This window comes from Stegodyphus dumicola, chromosome 4 (assembly GCF_044657685.1).
Source record: "Stegodyphus dumicola isolate Sdum_Otavi_A_Nest chromosome 4, ASM4465768v1".
Taxonomy (NCBI): Eukaryota; Metazoa; Arthropoda; class Arachnida; order Araneae; family Eresidae; genus Stegodyphus; species Stegodyphus dumicola.
This window is the reverse complement of record NC_140771.1, coordinates 127,290,425-127,308,581: the sequence shown is the minus strand read 5'-3', so window position 1 is coordinate 127,308,581 and position 18,157 is coordinate 127,290,425. Positions and strand designations below refer to the sequence as shown.

The window sequence follows — 18,157 nt, the reverse complement described above, 5'->3', positions numbered from 1 at the left end:
TAATTCTGTAACTGAACTAGTGTAATGTTACAAGGAGATGTAACTCAGCTGGAAAATAGAAAATTGAAAAATGAAACCCTGCAACTCAGCTGAAAAATTGAAGTTACATTTTTGAAGTTATTATATTTTATGCTTTATATGAGAGATAAAAAAGCATACTTCCTGCTATGATACCAAGTATTGCCCCATGCACACTTTTTAATTTTTTGTAAATATTTGTAATATAACATTTTGTTCTGGAAGAATAGCCATTAGACATTTTATTATTTGATACACCTCAAAGCTCTTATTTTGATTTTTAGCCCCTTTGACTTCCTAGGGGCCCCTTTTAAACTTTTCGCTAAATAAGGTAGTAATAAATAATTTTGCTCATATCTCTTCAATAGAGGTAAAGTACTAACACACCTTGAAGGCCTTTTTCTTTTTTTCAATTATCAGGCCCATGGGTCTTGTGGAATCGCCTTTCAAACCTTTTTTGCAAACATAGGTTATACTATTTTGTAAATGTTATCACCTACTTGTATCTTAACACAGGGGAAAAACCCTTTTGTTCCCTAGTCTCTTATCTGAAATTAATAAAGACAATACTCTAAAGCATAAAAGCATGCTTTCAAATCAGTAGTTTTTCCATTCCCTAAGAGACAGACCTAAAGTGCATTCCTATTTTTTGTGTTTGCAAGTGAACTTTCCTTTTGTGTGATCTTTTCACAGCCTAGTTGTGGAAATTGCATGACCTCTGCATGAAAAAAATTAGGTAATCATCTCTGTTCATTTTCGCTGCCTTTTAGTGTTTTTAAAAATACCAAGTGATGTGTATTTTTCGGGCTAATATGCCACATTGAACTCCTACAGTTGTGTAACATTTTCAATCCAGATGACAATTTTGAAATTGATGAGTTTTTCTGTGGGGAAAGTAATGAAATTAAAATTTCAGCTAAACAGAGACGAATGAGAAACTCGTCTAGAGTAAGCAAAGAATAAAAGGAAACTAAGGTACTTTATTCATTATTAGCACAAGGTCAGTAAACTCCCCATGCTCCCACGAATATAAAATTTAATCCTGAGCAACTTGTAAATTAATCATAAACAATTATAATATTATAAAATTTTGTCGTCTCATGAAGTAGAGAAGGATAATCTATTCTCTTAATACCCTCAGTATGGGGGCCAGTATATTTTATATACCTGTTTTAAAATCATATAAATAATCCCTTTTTAATTACCAGTTCTGACTGAAATGCAGTAAATATATATAAGGTTCAACATGTGTACATTGTATATTTGCATATTTTGAATTTTTTCTCCCTCTCCAATAGAATTTATGAATATTCAAACATAATATCTTAGAATGAAGTATATTAATTTCATAACAGCAAAATATTGACCATTCATAGGGTAGTTCTGACATTTAGAATCAAAAGAAAACATTAGAAACTTATTATTACAGCTTTTAATGTAGAAAAATTACCATTTTTAGGAGTTTAAAAATTTGATAAACATATAGTATATTTTATATACCAGTGTCCTTTAAAGGATTAAATCAGATAGTTTCAGTTCACGTATGTGTTAGATATTGTAAAGATTTCATCTTGAGAATTCAGTGACTACTGTACAGTTTCATACAAAGTACCACTTTGTCTCAAATTTCCATGTAGACTGTGTGTCTACTCCATGCACGAAAGCTGCTGATTTTGTGTTGGTCTCTTTTTCGACTACTTATTCAACTGCAGTATTTTTTTTTTGGGGGGGGGAAGCTTCTTACAAATGTTTCCATTATCCTCAAACCTTTTCATTATAGCTATCACTGAGAAACAAGACACTGGTTCTTTTCCAGTTTTAATACTCTGCATGGAATAATAGGTGCACATTTAGAGTTCTGCTAATAATGCTTAGCTAAAATTGTTTTATCTTGTAAACATGCCTCATTTTGGCAAAAATGTGCAGTAATGGGCTCAATGCTGGAACTTTAGCCTCAGCATTCACTACATGTGCAATTTACGTACCTTGTGGCAAAATCAGATTCATTAATCTTTGCTGTCTCCCACTGTTTGAGAAGTGGGCAGTAAGTGGATCTATTCATCAACTAAAAGTAGTTCTGGTATCATTGCAGCATCGCCTGATAATAAGGTGGTAAATATAACTATTCCACAATGAAAATTTTTGTTATTAAAAACAACTTGCTGTGAGAAATGAATGTATTGTGCTACTATAAATTTTTCTCTTTCATTTGCATCACTTGATATGTTGCGAATGATGTACTGCTATAAATTTCTCTTTCGAAATGAACAGTTATCCTTTGAGTGTTTTATATTCCTTTTTAAAGAAACCTTACGTACTTTTTTCACTGGTTTATAAGCATTATTCCTGAATATATATATTTCTTTCATTTGTTTCAGAGTAATAAATACAATATTGATTTTTTCATTATTTCATTTTATTTTGTATTATAAATAAAACCCTTTTCAATAAATTTTCAGTTGCTCATACGGCTTGTGTTTGATCGGAGAAATTGTTTCATTTGGTCATAAAAAGTCAGAGAAAGACAGAAAAATTAATGGGAAACCTTTGAGACTCGCATCAGAAATCATGTATATACACTAAAAGGTAATCTAATGGGAAAACAAGTCAGTGGGAAGGGTCCAGGCTTCAAAGATGGGGGCTGCATTGATAGTGATTTTACAGAAAATCAGCATCTAGAAAACACTAGCCAAAAGAGAGTGGAGTAGAAGAGAGTTCAGAAGAGGGCAATGGCAGGCTTTGGAATATCTTGCCAGTAGGAGATGAAATTGAAATATAGGCAGATATAAAACGATAATTTAAAAAGAAAATTATATGTTATAATAGGAAAGGCAGCATTGCATGAAAATGCAGATTGAATTATTAAATGCTATATGTATCTGTTTATTCCATTTTATTAATAATGATTTCATTTAATAGCTGTTTTTCTGAAAAATAACACTGTCATCATTATTCAATCCTTTTACAGTAGAACTGAAGCTCTTTTTTTATTGTAACTAAATTGTAATAAATAAATATTTCTTAAATTGATGTAAAAAAGTTTTTAGATGAATCTAATTATTAAATGAATTTTATTTCATGCTTTAATAATTAAAATTAATTTATAAATATAAAGTTATTTATATGAATCCAAATAATTTGTAAATAAAAAATATAAAAAATTCCTTACTGAAGTCAGGTGCAACCTAAGATTTGGGGGGGGGATTTGATAAAGAATTTACATTACAAGACTCTTAAATCAAACTATTCCATTTTAAAGAGAAAGTTTGCATAAATTTTCCTTCTTTCTCCCTTCCCCACTTTTAATTTTAGCAGGAACAGAATAAGTCTGTAGAACTGTGAACTGTACTGCAAAAATTACGTGCATGCAAAAAGGGAAAAAGAATTTGAATGAGTTAGTTGATGGTGCTTTTCAAAAATTAAGTCAATTTTTCAGTATAATTTTGTATCGTTCCAACTCCACTTTAATATGTTTCATACACAATGCAGATATAAAGAGTGTTGTATATTTTTTTTTTTTTTTTTTTTTTTTTTGCTGCTGCTAAATATTGCAGTAGAATTTTTAACAGTTCTGTCTTTTCAAACTTAAGTCTAGTTTGTTTTGCTTATTTTATGCTGTTAAGCTAATTAAGTTGGTTTTTGATAATGTAGATTTAATTTAGTTGGTTTTTGATAAGTAGGAGATGCCAAAGAGTACTTGTCTGTATGGCAAAGTGTACAGTATTCTTGGTATGATTTTAGTCTCTTGTTCTGCTGAGCTAAGAAGTTAGAATTTAAATAGCAGATAGTAAAATTTTATCTCACGCTATCATCATTCAAAACATATTACTATTTTTTTTAATATTACATTATTTTCAAATTTCAACATTAACTGATCACTTAAAGAAATTTTAATTTCACTAGTAGTCAATCTGGTAAGGTTACTGTCAGAAAATTCTCTTTGTTTTCTGTACTTTATTGTAAAGTATGTGTGTTAAAATGGTTCTTCAGCTTCGCCTCTACCCTCTCCTGTTCGTTCTCCAGCCAGGACCCCTACATTGCAACAACCCAGCTGTCAAGCCCTGTATGACTTTGTACCAGAAAGTGAATCAGAATTACCTTTTAAAGAAGGTGAAATCATCACATTACTTAATCGTGTTGACGATAATTGGTTTGAAGGAACCATACATAATCGAACAGGCCTTTTCCCTGTGAACTATGTTCAAGTCTTAGTGCCATTGCCTTAAATGGGGTAAGTTAATAAGATTTTAATTCTTTATTTTTTGATAAATTAAGTCTTTAATACACAAGATTATATTGTTAGGTATTTTCATCTTAGAAATTATATATTAAATGCTTATTGATATCATATATAAATATGTGCATTTTGTATTATAGACTGTGTTATTAATGGTTAATAAACAAGCATGCAAGCTGATATTTTAATTCTTGAATTATTGAAAATATTTCTAATGATGCACAGGAAGGAATTGCAACATTAGAAAGAATTCTCCAGATGAGTCAAAAACATGCTGCATAGATAGAAAAGTATGTGCTAAAGAAATTGTTTTACTTTCAAACTATTGTATGTTACTGAAGTTATTTATCCTGTTGACTGATATGTTTTTTAATCTGAAGTGACATTAAGTAAATACTAATATTTTGTCCTGAGGTACTGTAGCCCTTGTAGAGTCGTAACTTCTTCCTTTGAAGAGGAATTATTAATAACAGAGGAGGAGTTTCATTCAGCGTAATGTACGAGGGTTGGAACTTTAATAGTGGCAACACATCTGAAAAAAACGCTACGCAACAAAACCAAAGAATATCGCGTATACCACACGTGAACTACATACCTACCTTACCTCTCAGCAAAAAGACTCGTCCTGCCTACGTCACGTGCATGTGGAGTGACGCGAAGAACGGATCCTTGTATTAGCTTGCGGTCTAAAGTAAGTGTTGTCAGGATGTTTTCAAAACAAGAACACCGATGTTGAATAAAAATTGAATGTGCCAGAGGTCGTACAGCACGACAGTGTCATCAAGGGCTTCAAGAGGCTTGCGGGGAATCTGCATTGTCTTACAGAACTGTAGCAAGATGGGGTGAAAGCATTCAATGAAGGACGCCAAAACATGGCAGACATGCTGCGGCCAGGTCGTCCGAGTGTCAGCGATGCAGACGTGCAAGCTGTTGCCGCACTAATGGACAGTGATCGCCGCCAAACGATTCGTCAGCTGGCCGGACAAATAGGATTAGCGCATACGACTGTACTGTACATTCTGAAGGAACGCCTGTCCATGAGAAAAATTGCTTCACGATGGGTTCCACATCAGTTGACAAAAATGCAGAAATGGTTATGATACGATGCTGCCCGAACCCACCTGGAGCGCTATGAGCGTGAAGGAGATGCTTTTTTACGCTGTATCATTACGCTGGATGAGACTTGGGCTCGTTCGTACCAGCCTGAACTGAAACGCCAATCAAATGAATGGTGTCATCACGGGTCACCACGATGTTCGAAATTTTGTCAAAACGCCAGCAATGTGAAAGTTATGGTGATTCTCGTGTATGAATGTGATGGTGTCATCCTAACACATACCGTTTCCCCACAGCAGACCGTCACTGCGCAGTATTACTGCTAATTTTTGGAGCACAATCTCTGACCAGCTTTGAGAAAAAAACAGCAACACTTTCTGCAGAACGCTCCTCTCATTTTGCATGACAATGCTCGGCTGCATGCAGCGTAAGCTGTGACTGATTTGTTCAAGCGATGGGGCTGGGAAGTGCTTTACTATCCACCATACTTCCCAGATCTAAGCCCTTGTGACTATGACTTAATTCCTAAGATGAAGGAACCACTTCGTGGCACTCGCTTCCAAACTGTTCCTGAGATTCTTGCGGCAGTAGACCAATCCATTCAAACTATCAACAAAACAGGCGCTGCTACAGGTATTCTGCGACTTCCACATCGTTGGAAACGGGTTGTACACAATGCTGGCAACTATATTGAAGGACTGTAAAACATGGTGACATGAATCACTTTTGTATTCCTTGTAAATAAATAGTTGCCACTATTAAATTTCCACTCCTCGTATGTCTCCCAGAATCTCTCATTGCAAGATTGTGGGAATTTTTCTGCCAAAGAATTACCTTGTCTTTTCGCAAATGATTTGCTGTTAGTTGTGGGGAGGCTGTATAGTATTCTAACAAAATATACCATTTGGTATTTCTAGAGGTGCAACGTACTAGGGTATCTCGTTACTACAGCAATATACTATTGTGCTTGTTATGCTTGCTAGAGGCGATCAGGTGCTAATACTAATCATAAGCCTTGATTGTATGTTAATTAGCTGTAAGATGCTGGTAGTGGCAGAAATATCAGCTCAGTGATCATTACTGAGACAGAATCTAAATGACCATTGAATACAATTTTAAGCAACAGGAATCAATATTGCATGAGTAAATTTGGTGGACTAGTTTCAGATCTTAATCAGAACCTTCCTTTTCAGCTGTGGCACTGTTAATGTGAAAAAAAAAAAAAAAAAAAAAACATGGATCTGAAGAGTCAGTCTGAAGATCAGTATGAAGAGAAAATTTTCAAAGAAACAGCATATTTATAGAAACATTATTACTAAATTTTAATAGGAAAAGAAGAGCACTTTTGCATATATGAAAAAGTATTGTGAAAGCAAATTTTAGTAAGTGCAAAGAAAACTGAAGTATCAATGAAATATGACACAGAATGTTCATTCTTTTGGTAAAGGAAGATTTACGTGGTGAAAATCCTGAAATGCTTAGATGAATTTTGTTTGACACTGTTGGCATCCTATCAGCTGCTAATTGTGTTATTTCTTTAATTGGTACACTACAGATGGACAAAAGAACGTTTAAAGTTAAATCAGTAAATGTTGAGGGTTATTAACCCTTTATGGTCAGATTAAATTTGGAGATGGGTATCATGCTGGTCGGAATTAATTTCCGTCGATAGAGCGGTACATAACATGCAAGTTCACGATGGATAAACAAGATTTAATAATTCTTTTGTGAACTTTAGATATATCTTTATTCAATACACTCATCTAGTGATATGTTTTTGTATAAAAATTGTTATATAATTCTCCTTCATGACATATTTTTCAAAACACTCTCCAACATGCAGGCCAGATTTTCGATAATAAGTTTTGGGCAAGTATCGCAACAATAATTGGTTTGGTGCCTTCCACCCTTAATCTTTCTGTTTGAACATACTGTGATACTTCTTTAGCGATATGAAGCAACTCCAATGATGGAACACAGCAATAACTTTTATTTAACACTCAGAAATGGCGACATACAAACAAGAAGAGAAAACATATTCTAAAAACTTATTTAAAAAAAATAATTACATGCTTCGGGCGAGAAATGCATGCAGCTCTCGAGCCTGCATTTCAATATTGCCAGTAATCTGTACATTATTTATTATTCATCTATTTCAAATGCACGAGAGATTAATAACGATATTAAAACTGTTACAATCTCTCCCCCAATGGAGAGACTTTTTCCGAAGGGAAAAGATCTGTAAAATTTGACAGTTTAATAAGCTCGGCTTGCTCATTTGCTTAAAGAGAAAAGGTAACTTCTCTCATAAGTTTCCAAATTTCAGACGTTCAAATACATCAGTTGATCATACATTAAATAATAAAATAAATTCTGAACTTAGTTACATACACTAAGAGTTATTACATTACTTAATTCTACTCAGAACATCTGCGTTCTTGTGAAAAGATCCTTTGCGATGAATGACCTTAAAATTATAAGGTTGTAATGAGAGTGCCCAGCGCATCAATCTAGAGTTACATTTGGCGTTGGATTGTAGCCAGACCAAAGGATTATGATCAGTTTGAATCAAGAATTCTTGCTGACCATCCAGATAAAAATGCAGTTTCTTGATAGCGTAGATGATAGCAGCGCACTCCTTTTCAGTAGTACAATAATTCTTTTCAAACTTAGTAAATTTTTTGCTTATATACAAGATAGGATGTTCACATTGTTCATCATCTAATTGGCATAGTACTATACCCATGCCATTGTCTGAGGCATCGGTTTGTATAATAAACCTTTTATCAAAGTCGGGAGCATACAGAATTGGTTTCTTGCATAGCAACTCTTTTAAATTTTTAAAAGCTTTGTCACATATTTCAGACCATTGTATATTTCCTTTTTTTGTTACCCCCTTCAAAGCGTCCGTGAGGGGTGAAGCAATTTCCGAAAATCTCGGTATGTACTGGCGATAATACCCTACCAGTCCTAAGAAAACACGTACTTCTGTTTTAGTTTTAGGTGTAGGATACTCCTTTACAGCCAGGATCTTTACTTCATCCAGGGTTCGTTGTCCTTGTCCCACAACATGGCCTAGGTATCTCACTTGATCTTGTGCAAATTTACATTTTGATAGTTTTAGTCGTAAATTTGCTTTCTGTATTCTCTCTAGAACAGAAGTTTTTAAGGTGCTCTTCCCAGTTTTCTGAGTAAATGGCAACGTCATCCAGGTATGGTACAGCGAAACCTTCGCATCCAGCCAGGACTTTAGTCATAACTTTGCTAAAAAAATGTGGGGCATTTTTTAATCCAAAGGGTAAATGTAGAGGCCTGAAACTTCCAAAACTAGTTACAAATGTTGCATATCTTTGGGCTCTTTCTGTTAACGGAATTTGCCAGTAGCCTCTAGATAAATCTAATAGGGTAATATATTTTGCTTTTGCTACAGTTTCGATACGTTCTTCAATGTTAGGCAAAGGATGGTATTCAGTTTTAGTAACAGCATTGAGTTTACGATAATCAATACAAGGCTGAGGATCCTTTGATGAAGATTCTATCAAAATCATGGGAGATGTATAGTCCGATTCTCCCGGCTCTATAATTTTAAGATCGCATTTTCTGTATTTCCCTTTTGAGAATTTCAGTCTGTCAGGGTGACAGTCTGTATGGCTTTATTTGTATTGGTTCGTTATTTAATAGCTCAATATCGTGACAAACTAAGTTTGTTAGTCCAGGATTATTTGAAAAACAACCATAATATTTCCATAAAATCTTTCGTAAATCTTCTATTTGCTCGCATTTCAACCTTTTCTCGAGTTCATTCTCCTCTATGATGTCCAAAAAATTTAATATACTTGGATTGGAAGGTAAACGAGGAATGTCCATTTCTAAGTCTCCTTCCACTTCAGTTATCATATTAATCATTTCTGGTCTTTTGTAATATGGTTTAATCATGTTAATGTGATATACTTGATTTGGCTCATTTTGTTCCTCGAAACTTACAATATAATTGGTTTTTGAAATTTTCTGCTCTATTTTTCCAGGTCCTTTCCACTGTACTTCTAGTTTATTTTGATGATTCGTTGATAAAACAAGAACTAAATCTCCTCTAGCAAATTCTCTTTTCACTGCGTTTTGATCATACCATGTTTTCCTCCGTTGTTGAGCTTCTTTCATGTTTTCCACGGCAAGTTCTTGGCATTTCTTCATTCGATTAATAAGTTCGAAAACGTAACTGACAACATTATTACTTTCTTCAATCGGTTCTAGCCACTGCTCATGAAGTAAAGTGACTGGCGTTCGTAGGTTTGTGCCATGAACTAATTCTGCTGGTGTAAAACCAGTGCTTTCATGTGTGACTGTTCTGAGAGCAAAAAGAACTGATGGTAGATAATTCTCCCAATCCGAAGTCGCTCCTATACATATGACTCTTAACACCCTTTTTAGCGTTCTATGGAATTGCTCAATGGGATTACTCTGCGGATGATACACAGAGCTTCTTACATGTTTAATGCCGAAATACTCCAAAAATTCCTCTGTCAAAGCACTGACGAAAGAGGTCCCCTGATCTGTTTGGATCACTTTTGGGAAACCCATACGACTGAAAATTTGTAAGAAAGCATCAATCACAGATGGCGTTTTTCGTTTTTCATATTTATCATCTGGACGTGGACTTCTAGGTCTATGAAACCAGCTTTGCGAATTAAGTCCTGATGACAATTTTTTTTCAGTTTTATTTTTATTATCTGAACTCAATTTACCTTGAGTTAGTGCATTGTATCTTTCTTTCTGCCGATCCACTACAGGCCTTTTTTGAAAGTTTCCGCAAACGTTTTCATAGGCATCAAGTTTTTCAGCTAATTTTTTAGATGAAATCATCTCTACCCATTCATCAAGAAAATGATCTTGAATTTCAGGAGGAACTCGACGTTTAAGTTGGTCAAGCACCATCAAATCTAGCAACTCATCAAAAGTCTTAACTCCTAGACCAATCACCCATTCTTTGCAATAATTTTCTATTTCATATTAAATTATTTAAACTACAAGATTTTAATAATATGTAAAGCTGTTACAACCTCTCCCCCAACGGAGAGACTTTTACTGAAGGGAAAAGTTCTGTAAAATTCGAAGGTTTATAAGCTTGGCATTCTGAATTATTTTAAGAAGAGGTAATTTCTCCCATAAGTTCTAAACTTTAAACCAAAATTTTAAGTTTTCAACAAATACTTTTACACCACATTTAAATAGAAAAAAATGGAGAATGATTTAGTCTTCCTTTTTTTTCTTGACGGCACCTAGATCTCTTCCATAGTGGACCAGTTCCTCGGCTATAATTCACAGCAAAGCCTTTCCTCAGCTCATCGGTGCCTTTCGGATAATATTCAGTTGTCATTTGCTTTCAACAATTGTTTTCTTCGTCTATTAGCAGCGGCTTTGATATTAAATCAAAAGCCGAAAGATGATGATAACGCTGCATTGCAAAATGATTCTCAATATTAATTTCTTTATCGTTTTTCAAATTTTCTTGAAAATCTTTCACGCTTAATTCCGGTGATTTAACTTCTTCAAAGATATCTCTGGTTGCTCAATTTTCTTCCTTCATCTTCTCTTCATCGCTTTTAGATATTTCTCTTTTCCTTTGAGCTCTAGCAGAGACGGCATTAACCTGGTATCACTAATTTTAAGTTCAGTGATGAACTAAACAAGGCAATTCAATGTTAACAGGAAGTAATTACTTGATATCACTAATATTACGTTCAGTGATGAACTAATAAAATTAGGCAATTCAATGTTAACATGAAGCAATAACCTGGTATCATTAATGTTACGTTCAGTGATGAATTAATAAAGTAAGGCAATTCAATATCATCTGGAAGTAATAACCTGGTATTACTAATATTACGTTCAGTGATGAACTAATAGAATAAAGCAATTCAATATTAACAGGAATTAATAACCTAGTATCAGTAAAATTACTTTCCCTCATGAACTAATAAAATAAGACAATTCAAAATTAACAGGAAATAATAATCTGGTATCACTAATATTACTTTCAATGATGAACAAATAAAATAAAAATACGCACGATTATTCGATCTAGGTCGGTGCCTCCAAAATAATTATGACTGTGATAATTCTTGGCAAATGAAGTAACTCCAATGATGGAACACAGAAAAAACTATATTTAACATTAAAAAAATGGCGACATACAAACAAGAAGAGAAAACATATTCTAACATTTAAAAATAAATTACATTCTTCGTGCGAGAGTCGCACGTGGCACTCGAGTCTGGTTTCAAATATTGCCATTAACAAATACCTTAATGTTCATCTATTTAAATTATTTAAACTACAAGATTTTAATAATATGTAAAGCTGTTACAATACACTACAATCTTTACTTTTTACATTTTCATGATGCCGCAATATATGCAGTTTTCCATTAAGTTTTTCTTCCTTATAGGAGGTCGATGGTCTTCCTGGTTTTGAATCTGCTCCGTCACAAAAATCACTTACCAGTTGTGCCACCAATTTTCGGACGAACATAAAATGTGGCATAGGTGTCCTGTTCTCTCTTCTAGCTGACACCTTATATAAAATGTAACTATTTATTGCACAAACCTCTAATCCCCAGAAGAAAAGTTTTTACCACCATTTGCACGATTTTCTCATAAAACAATATGAACTTGCTAATTGGTCAGCCTTATCCACACCTCCCATATTCATATTATAATTTATAATAATGTTTGGTTTGATAATGTTGATGGTCCCAGCTTGTTTCTTCCTTCTTTCTGTAATTGTTGTGCCCGATGTATCATAACTGCTTAGTATGGTGACTATTCTTTTATCTTTCCACACTAACAATAGAATATCGCCTGATCGGTAGGCAGCGACAGTATTATTTTTTGTTACAGCTGGTTTTTTTTAATCACAGCTGGTACATATTTCCTGTTTGTGTTAATTGTACCAGTTAAATAACAACTTAGTTTTAGAAGCTCCTGAGCTAATGGAATCCATGTAAAATATACCGTAAAGATGTAGTATCCCTTTGCCTCGGGATTTGCGGTCAACAGCATGTGATGCAATTGTAAGACAATCCTTGGAAGTGACAGGGAGGTCTGGACGGATGAGAATGTCTGTAGTAACGCTTCCATAGTAGGGAAGCATAGCATATATGTATCCTGTATGTGTGTCTGACAATACATAAATCGGGCTTTTTAGGATTATATGTAATAAAGCTAATTTTGCCCTTGAATTTCACAACAGACTCATCGATGGATATTTCTCTATCTGGTGTAAAATACGCTTGGAATTTGTCACCAATATAATCCAGAACGTTGCTCACTTTTTGGATTCTTGTTAATACATTTCTATTTGTGGTAACATTTTCATTCAGATGTAACATCCAAAATATTTGGAAAAATCTTTCCTTCCGAAACATATCGCTAAAAAATGGTATGTTTTCAATATAATCCTTAGTCCAATAATATTTCATGCTAGGAATTGGTATAGTACCCATTTTCAGGATTACACCTAAAAAAGCACCCATGTTCAGGACTACACCCAAAAAAGCTGTTAACTCCCCCTTCGTCACATTGTTCCACTTATTCCACGTTGATCGAGCTGATAAGCTCTGCTCTTCTATTTTATTTTGGGCATATTTATTTGTCTCTAGTACAATTTTTTCAAGCAGTGTGTCTGTGAAGAAGAGTTTTAAAAAGTCGAAAGGTTCCGTGCAATTCAAGGGTACATTCGGTTCAACAGTCTTCGATCCCGTCGAAAAATTAGTTTTTGATTGTGGCTGATCTGTGTACATAACGTCTCTCCAAGTAGTAAATTCATTTATGTTTACTATTCTCATTTTAATCATTTTCTTCTGTTTCACTGTTGCTGGATATTGTTAATTGCCTTACTCGTCGCTTCACGGGAACTATGTCACTATCAGAGTCACTGCAATTGTTATCACTTTCTCTATCAGAGTCAGTATTCAAGAGGCCAAAATAAAACTCTCGATCACTATTTTTAGTTCACCGAACACTTTCACAATTTTTTTTTTCCCCCAATTTGGGGAATTATTTTGGAATATTTTAAGAAGAGAGAATGTGTAATTACTGCTAAATACAACTTATAAAATATTCTTTGGAATTCTACAAGGTATCGTCGAACATTGTCGATTTCACTATGTTCAAAAGAAGACTGACTCGCCACTGCATCTTGCATGGTGAATGCTGGGTCACAACTTTTGTTTAGATTAGATTACGTTATCTGCAATCGATGGAGCACTGTATTGGTTCGTGAATAGGTTCTTTAGGCATTGAGGTTCATATAGAAAAAGTGTTAACTGATACATGAATACATACAGTATATGATTCATATAGTTCCTTGCTGTGGTGGCTGAGAGCAGACATACGACCGGAATGGTAAAAAGGCTTTGGTGGCTGAGAGTGGACATACGACCGCAAAAAGTTAAATTTTGGCGGTGAGGGAATTGTCATTGTGTTAGAAGGCATATGTTTTACCTCAGGATGTTTCAGTTTCAAACTGGTAGACTGGAATAGTAGTAAAAGACTCATGACAGAGACTTATTGCAGTGGATTTAAAAAGAATGAATATAGACACCATGTAAATAAGGAAGACATAATATTCAATTTTTATGCTGTATTCTGAATTTATAACTCGAATTAAAAAATTTTTTATTGAAAGCATGGCTGGTGAGAAAAGAAAATAGGTCAGAGTTGGAAACCCCTGGTTTAATTGTAGCAAAAATTCATTGGCTTCCTTAAAATTCTTGTGCTGAATTTTCTGTTGAATGTCAGGAGACTTAAAAAAAAAAAAAAAAAAAAAAAAAAAAAAAAAAAAAAAAGTTGGGACTGTGAAGGTCTGGCACATATAAGTGAAATTTACATTATTTTAATGTATGCATAGTTTACTAATATCTTACTTACATTTTAGAAAAACTACTGTCATGGAAATTTCCAAATTTTCAGAATGCATGAAATTTTAGCAAGCATGTGCATAACAGTTCTTCAGTTTTGACAAGAAAGATTGCTATTTTTGTATGTATCCTTTTGTCTATTATCCAAATTAATTCCTGCGCATCATTAGAAAGTTAATTATAGGTTGCCTGTTCATGCAGAGCAAAACCATAATATTTTTTATATTTTACACACATGCATAATATAAATTTTAACAAATTAAGTTGTTATCCTGGTTAGTGGTTTCATTATATGTACAGGAACATTACATCTTTCAGGAAATGTAATGAAGTCTGAAAACTTAAAAATGTTTTTCTGAAACAAAAATTTAAAAAGCGAATAGTTTAATTTGCTTGGATTAGCATTCTTGAGAAACAGTTCTTGTTGATAACATAAAGTGAGGGAAAATTCTGTTTAACTATACTGAATTAATAATATTTCTTTCGTACAGGAGTTTTCATTGGGAACTACTATTGAAAAAACAGATGCCAACGAGATGTAGTTTCTGGAGTATGCTTATGTTTGTATTTTGGTTTTACAAAAAAGAAAAGAAGCCATGCCAAAGACTTTTAGTTTTATATTTAGTATTATGTACTGCATAATGCTGTAATAGCATGTTAAATCTGTAAACTATTTTCCTTTAAAAAAAGTGAAGAATGATTACACTTAGGTAGTTCATCTGTGTTCGAAAAGTTCAAATATGTATCCTAAATTTATTGTGATGTCTCTTGTTTATTATTAATATATATTTACCATAGACTCTCTTTGGCCAGTAATATGAAACATGTTTTTAGCAAATAAAAAGCATTTTAAACATGTGCAGATTTAAAAGTTTCGGTTCAGTCATATGTTTTGACCAAAAACTAGTCCTCTAATAAAATTATTGCTTTTATCTTATTGGTGTTGTTGTGTTATTGTATGAGTTTAAGTGATATTCAAACAAATTATATATATGAAATTCTTTCTGAAATTAAAAGTCTTTTTTAAGGAAATACACTGACACCATATTGATTGTTTAATGTCATTCATATGTTTTTTTGTTTGAAAAAGTTTTTTTAAAGAAATTTGTCAAATTTTAGGGAGGGGAAAAGTTTTTTCTTCTAGCTTCAAGAGTATTTTTGAAAAATCTGTAAGATGTTGTAAAATATTAATTTTAAACACTGTTCATTAATTTGTAAAATTTTAGTGCTGTGCACTCATGAACTGGGATCTCCGAAATTTTATACAGCATTCAGGTTGTAGTTTATCTAAATTATTTCATTTTATTTAAGCTTACAAATAATTATGAAATTCTCTAAATTTTGAATATGAAATCATTAAAAGTAAATTTTATTTTTCAAATTGTATGAAACAAATGCATAGTTTGTGCTTAATGTGGCAGGTCCACTTCTTTTAATTCATATAGTTTTGAATATTTTTGCTGACCAAATATTTTTTTTTAATAATTAATTTATGGTTTATGCATTCTGCTACCGTTTTAATGTTTACTTGCTTATGGCTACTTTGTATGATTTAATAAGTAGTTCTTGTGGCATCAGTACACTTTATGTAGAAATTTAATGTTAGCATCTTTGCAAAACTTAGCAAGATCATTTAGCAAAAAAAGGTACATTATTCTGTACCATCTATGCACATAAAACAGTCAAAATTCCAATTAAAAAAAGCCAACTGTTATGTAACTTTGCTTTTATATAAGCAAAAATTTTATTTATTGGAACTTTTAGCTACAATTCTTATTTCTTTTGCCACTTTTGTTTACATAATATAATAGTCTTGCACTTAACTTCAGAAAATTAATACTCATATTTATTGCTATTGTGTAAAATCGTTTGTATAGTATGTCCCAAGCTATGTTTGCTGTTTTCCAATTTCTTTCCCATAATATACTTATGTGTCTTGTACAATTTCTTGCCCACATCCGGTCATAAGAAAGTTAGAAATGCTTTATTTGAACTTTTGTGTAAATACTTTTCAGATTTATATTATAAGGCATAAGAGCTATAAATTGAATTTCTGAAAATAAATATTACATTTATGTATTGCATTATTGTTGCAAAAAAATTTTTTTGGTAGTAAATTCTTTTGAATTTCCATCATTTTCTAGGAATTTATACGACATATTTAACCCATGTGTAAATCCAGTTAATAGTACTTTAAATTTTGTTTGTACAATTATTTATAAAAAGCATGTTTTGTTTTCTTTGTAAAGTTGTAGTTACCAAGAAAAGTATTTTCCTCTTTTATTGATACTCTTATTTCAATAGAAATTTGGTACTATTTATGTACACAATAGGATTTTCATTTGAAATATGGCTTTTATTGATTATTTGATATTAGAAAACTTGAAGATATATCAAAACTTATAAATATTGTGATATACCATTTATGTTTTTACTTGTAGCAAAATTTTTATTTATTTATTTTTTTAGTTATGTAAAGTGAAATGTTGGAAATAAAATCATGTTCATGACACAACTCCAGTTAAATTTCATACCCTTTTACCTGTCCTATCTTACAACTTCTCTAGATGTTTGCACTTAAATAGTTTTCCAAACTCTCTTGATGTAGCATTGTGCTTATCATTGTGCTTGTTGTGAAATGCAGTGTTATATGGTACATGATTCTAATTCTAAATGAAACTTTAAAATACCAAATGTATCGCAGACAAAAATGTTTAGTGGTGCTGTGGATAATTGTTAACATTTGCCTTTTAGGTGTCTTATTAACTTTCCTTAATTTGGAATGTTGTGCCTACAACTTATAAAGTAAGCCTATGTGGTTTTTAAGCTAAAAATGAAAATGGAAGAATAGATGGTATTACATAGAATCTTGGCAACAAACAGTTTGCCTTTTTGGCATTGAAATTTTCTTCATTTTTAAGCACATAATATGTGCAGTGATTCAGGATATTTTTAATGAATTTTGCTAGTCAGTTTCAAAGCTGTTAAATTTCCAAAAATTATTTGAATAATGGCTTTATTTTGTTTCTCTATTGAATATGTTATGTATCATATATATGTTGCCAAGTATTTTATTAAATTTTCATTATACTGAATGAAATGTGGCATGAAATTCCTTAATGTGATTTGAAGTCAAAACTGTTATACAGGAAAGTTTCTGTGTTAATCATCTTTTGTCATCTATATTTTTTCTTAACTTTTTGAAGCATGTCTTTTACAATTTTGAAGCAATTTTTAAATTTTACAGGTATTTGAAAAGTAATTATTAAATACTCATAGAAGAATGATGTGTGCCATTTTAAATGTTTTAGATCATTTTATTTGTGTGGATATTATTTTTATTCACTGTTGTAACTAGGCAAAATAATTTGATTCATTTTCTTAGAGGACTTGCAGTTCCAGAATTTTGATGTATGTTATTCATTTTCAACGGAATATTGTTCAACTATTTTCAGCAATAAATATTTAAAATATATCATCACTGATCAGATGTTATTACTTCCAGTTGTAAAGCATTATGAATGTTTGAATAAAAGTAAAAAATAAATCATGTATTTATTGAATTTGAAATCGATTTCTCATTTTCTTGGTTGCATAGAATGTCACTTTAATTATTTTCTTTTCAAAATTCATGAAGATCTGTTGTTTTTTAGCCTAAAGGGGCAATTTGCCCAGATGGCCTATTAATTTCGTTTTGACATTTTGCATTGATTCACTATAAGTAACAAATCACTTTTTAAATTGTTGCCACCAAATATTAGAGCCCTGTATTATATTTAAAGAAATTAAATAATGAAGAATTTGCCTAAATATATGTATGTTTCTCACATTGTGATCAAACAACAGTACCTAGAGCCATCAAATTTTGAATAACACTCGTCTTCACCTGATTATGTGCGTCTGAAAGGTTTTCCAAATTTGGAATTTGG

The 18,157-nt window shown here is 32.4% G+C and overlaps 1 protein-coding gene across 11 annotated transcripts in view; it reads left to right on the top strand.

Annotated features, from left to right (window-relative positions):
• The window catches only part of EndoA (SH3 domain containing GRB2 like, endophilin-A), a 316,532-nt gene extending 298,734 nt beyond the window's left edge, over positions 1-17,798 (top strand). For 9 of the 11 annotated variants that reach the window (XM_085815416.1, XM_085815417.1, XM_085815419.1 and 6 more), the window contains 2 exons: positions 4,009-4,249; positions 14,720-17,798. In XM_085815416.1, coding sequence (XP_085671542.1) covers positions 4,009-4,244 — 236 coding nt within the window. In that variant the 3' untranslated portion in view covers positions 4,245-4,249; positions 14,720-17,798. The remainder of the gene's footprint in view (positions 1-4,008; positions 4,250-14,719) is intronic. The other 2 variants (XM_035365724.2, XM_035365722.2) reach the window with 1 other exon arrangement.
• Positions 17,799-18,157: the final 359 nt, after the last annotated feature.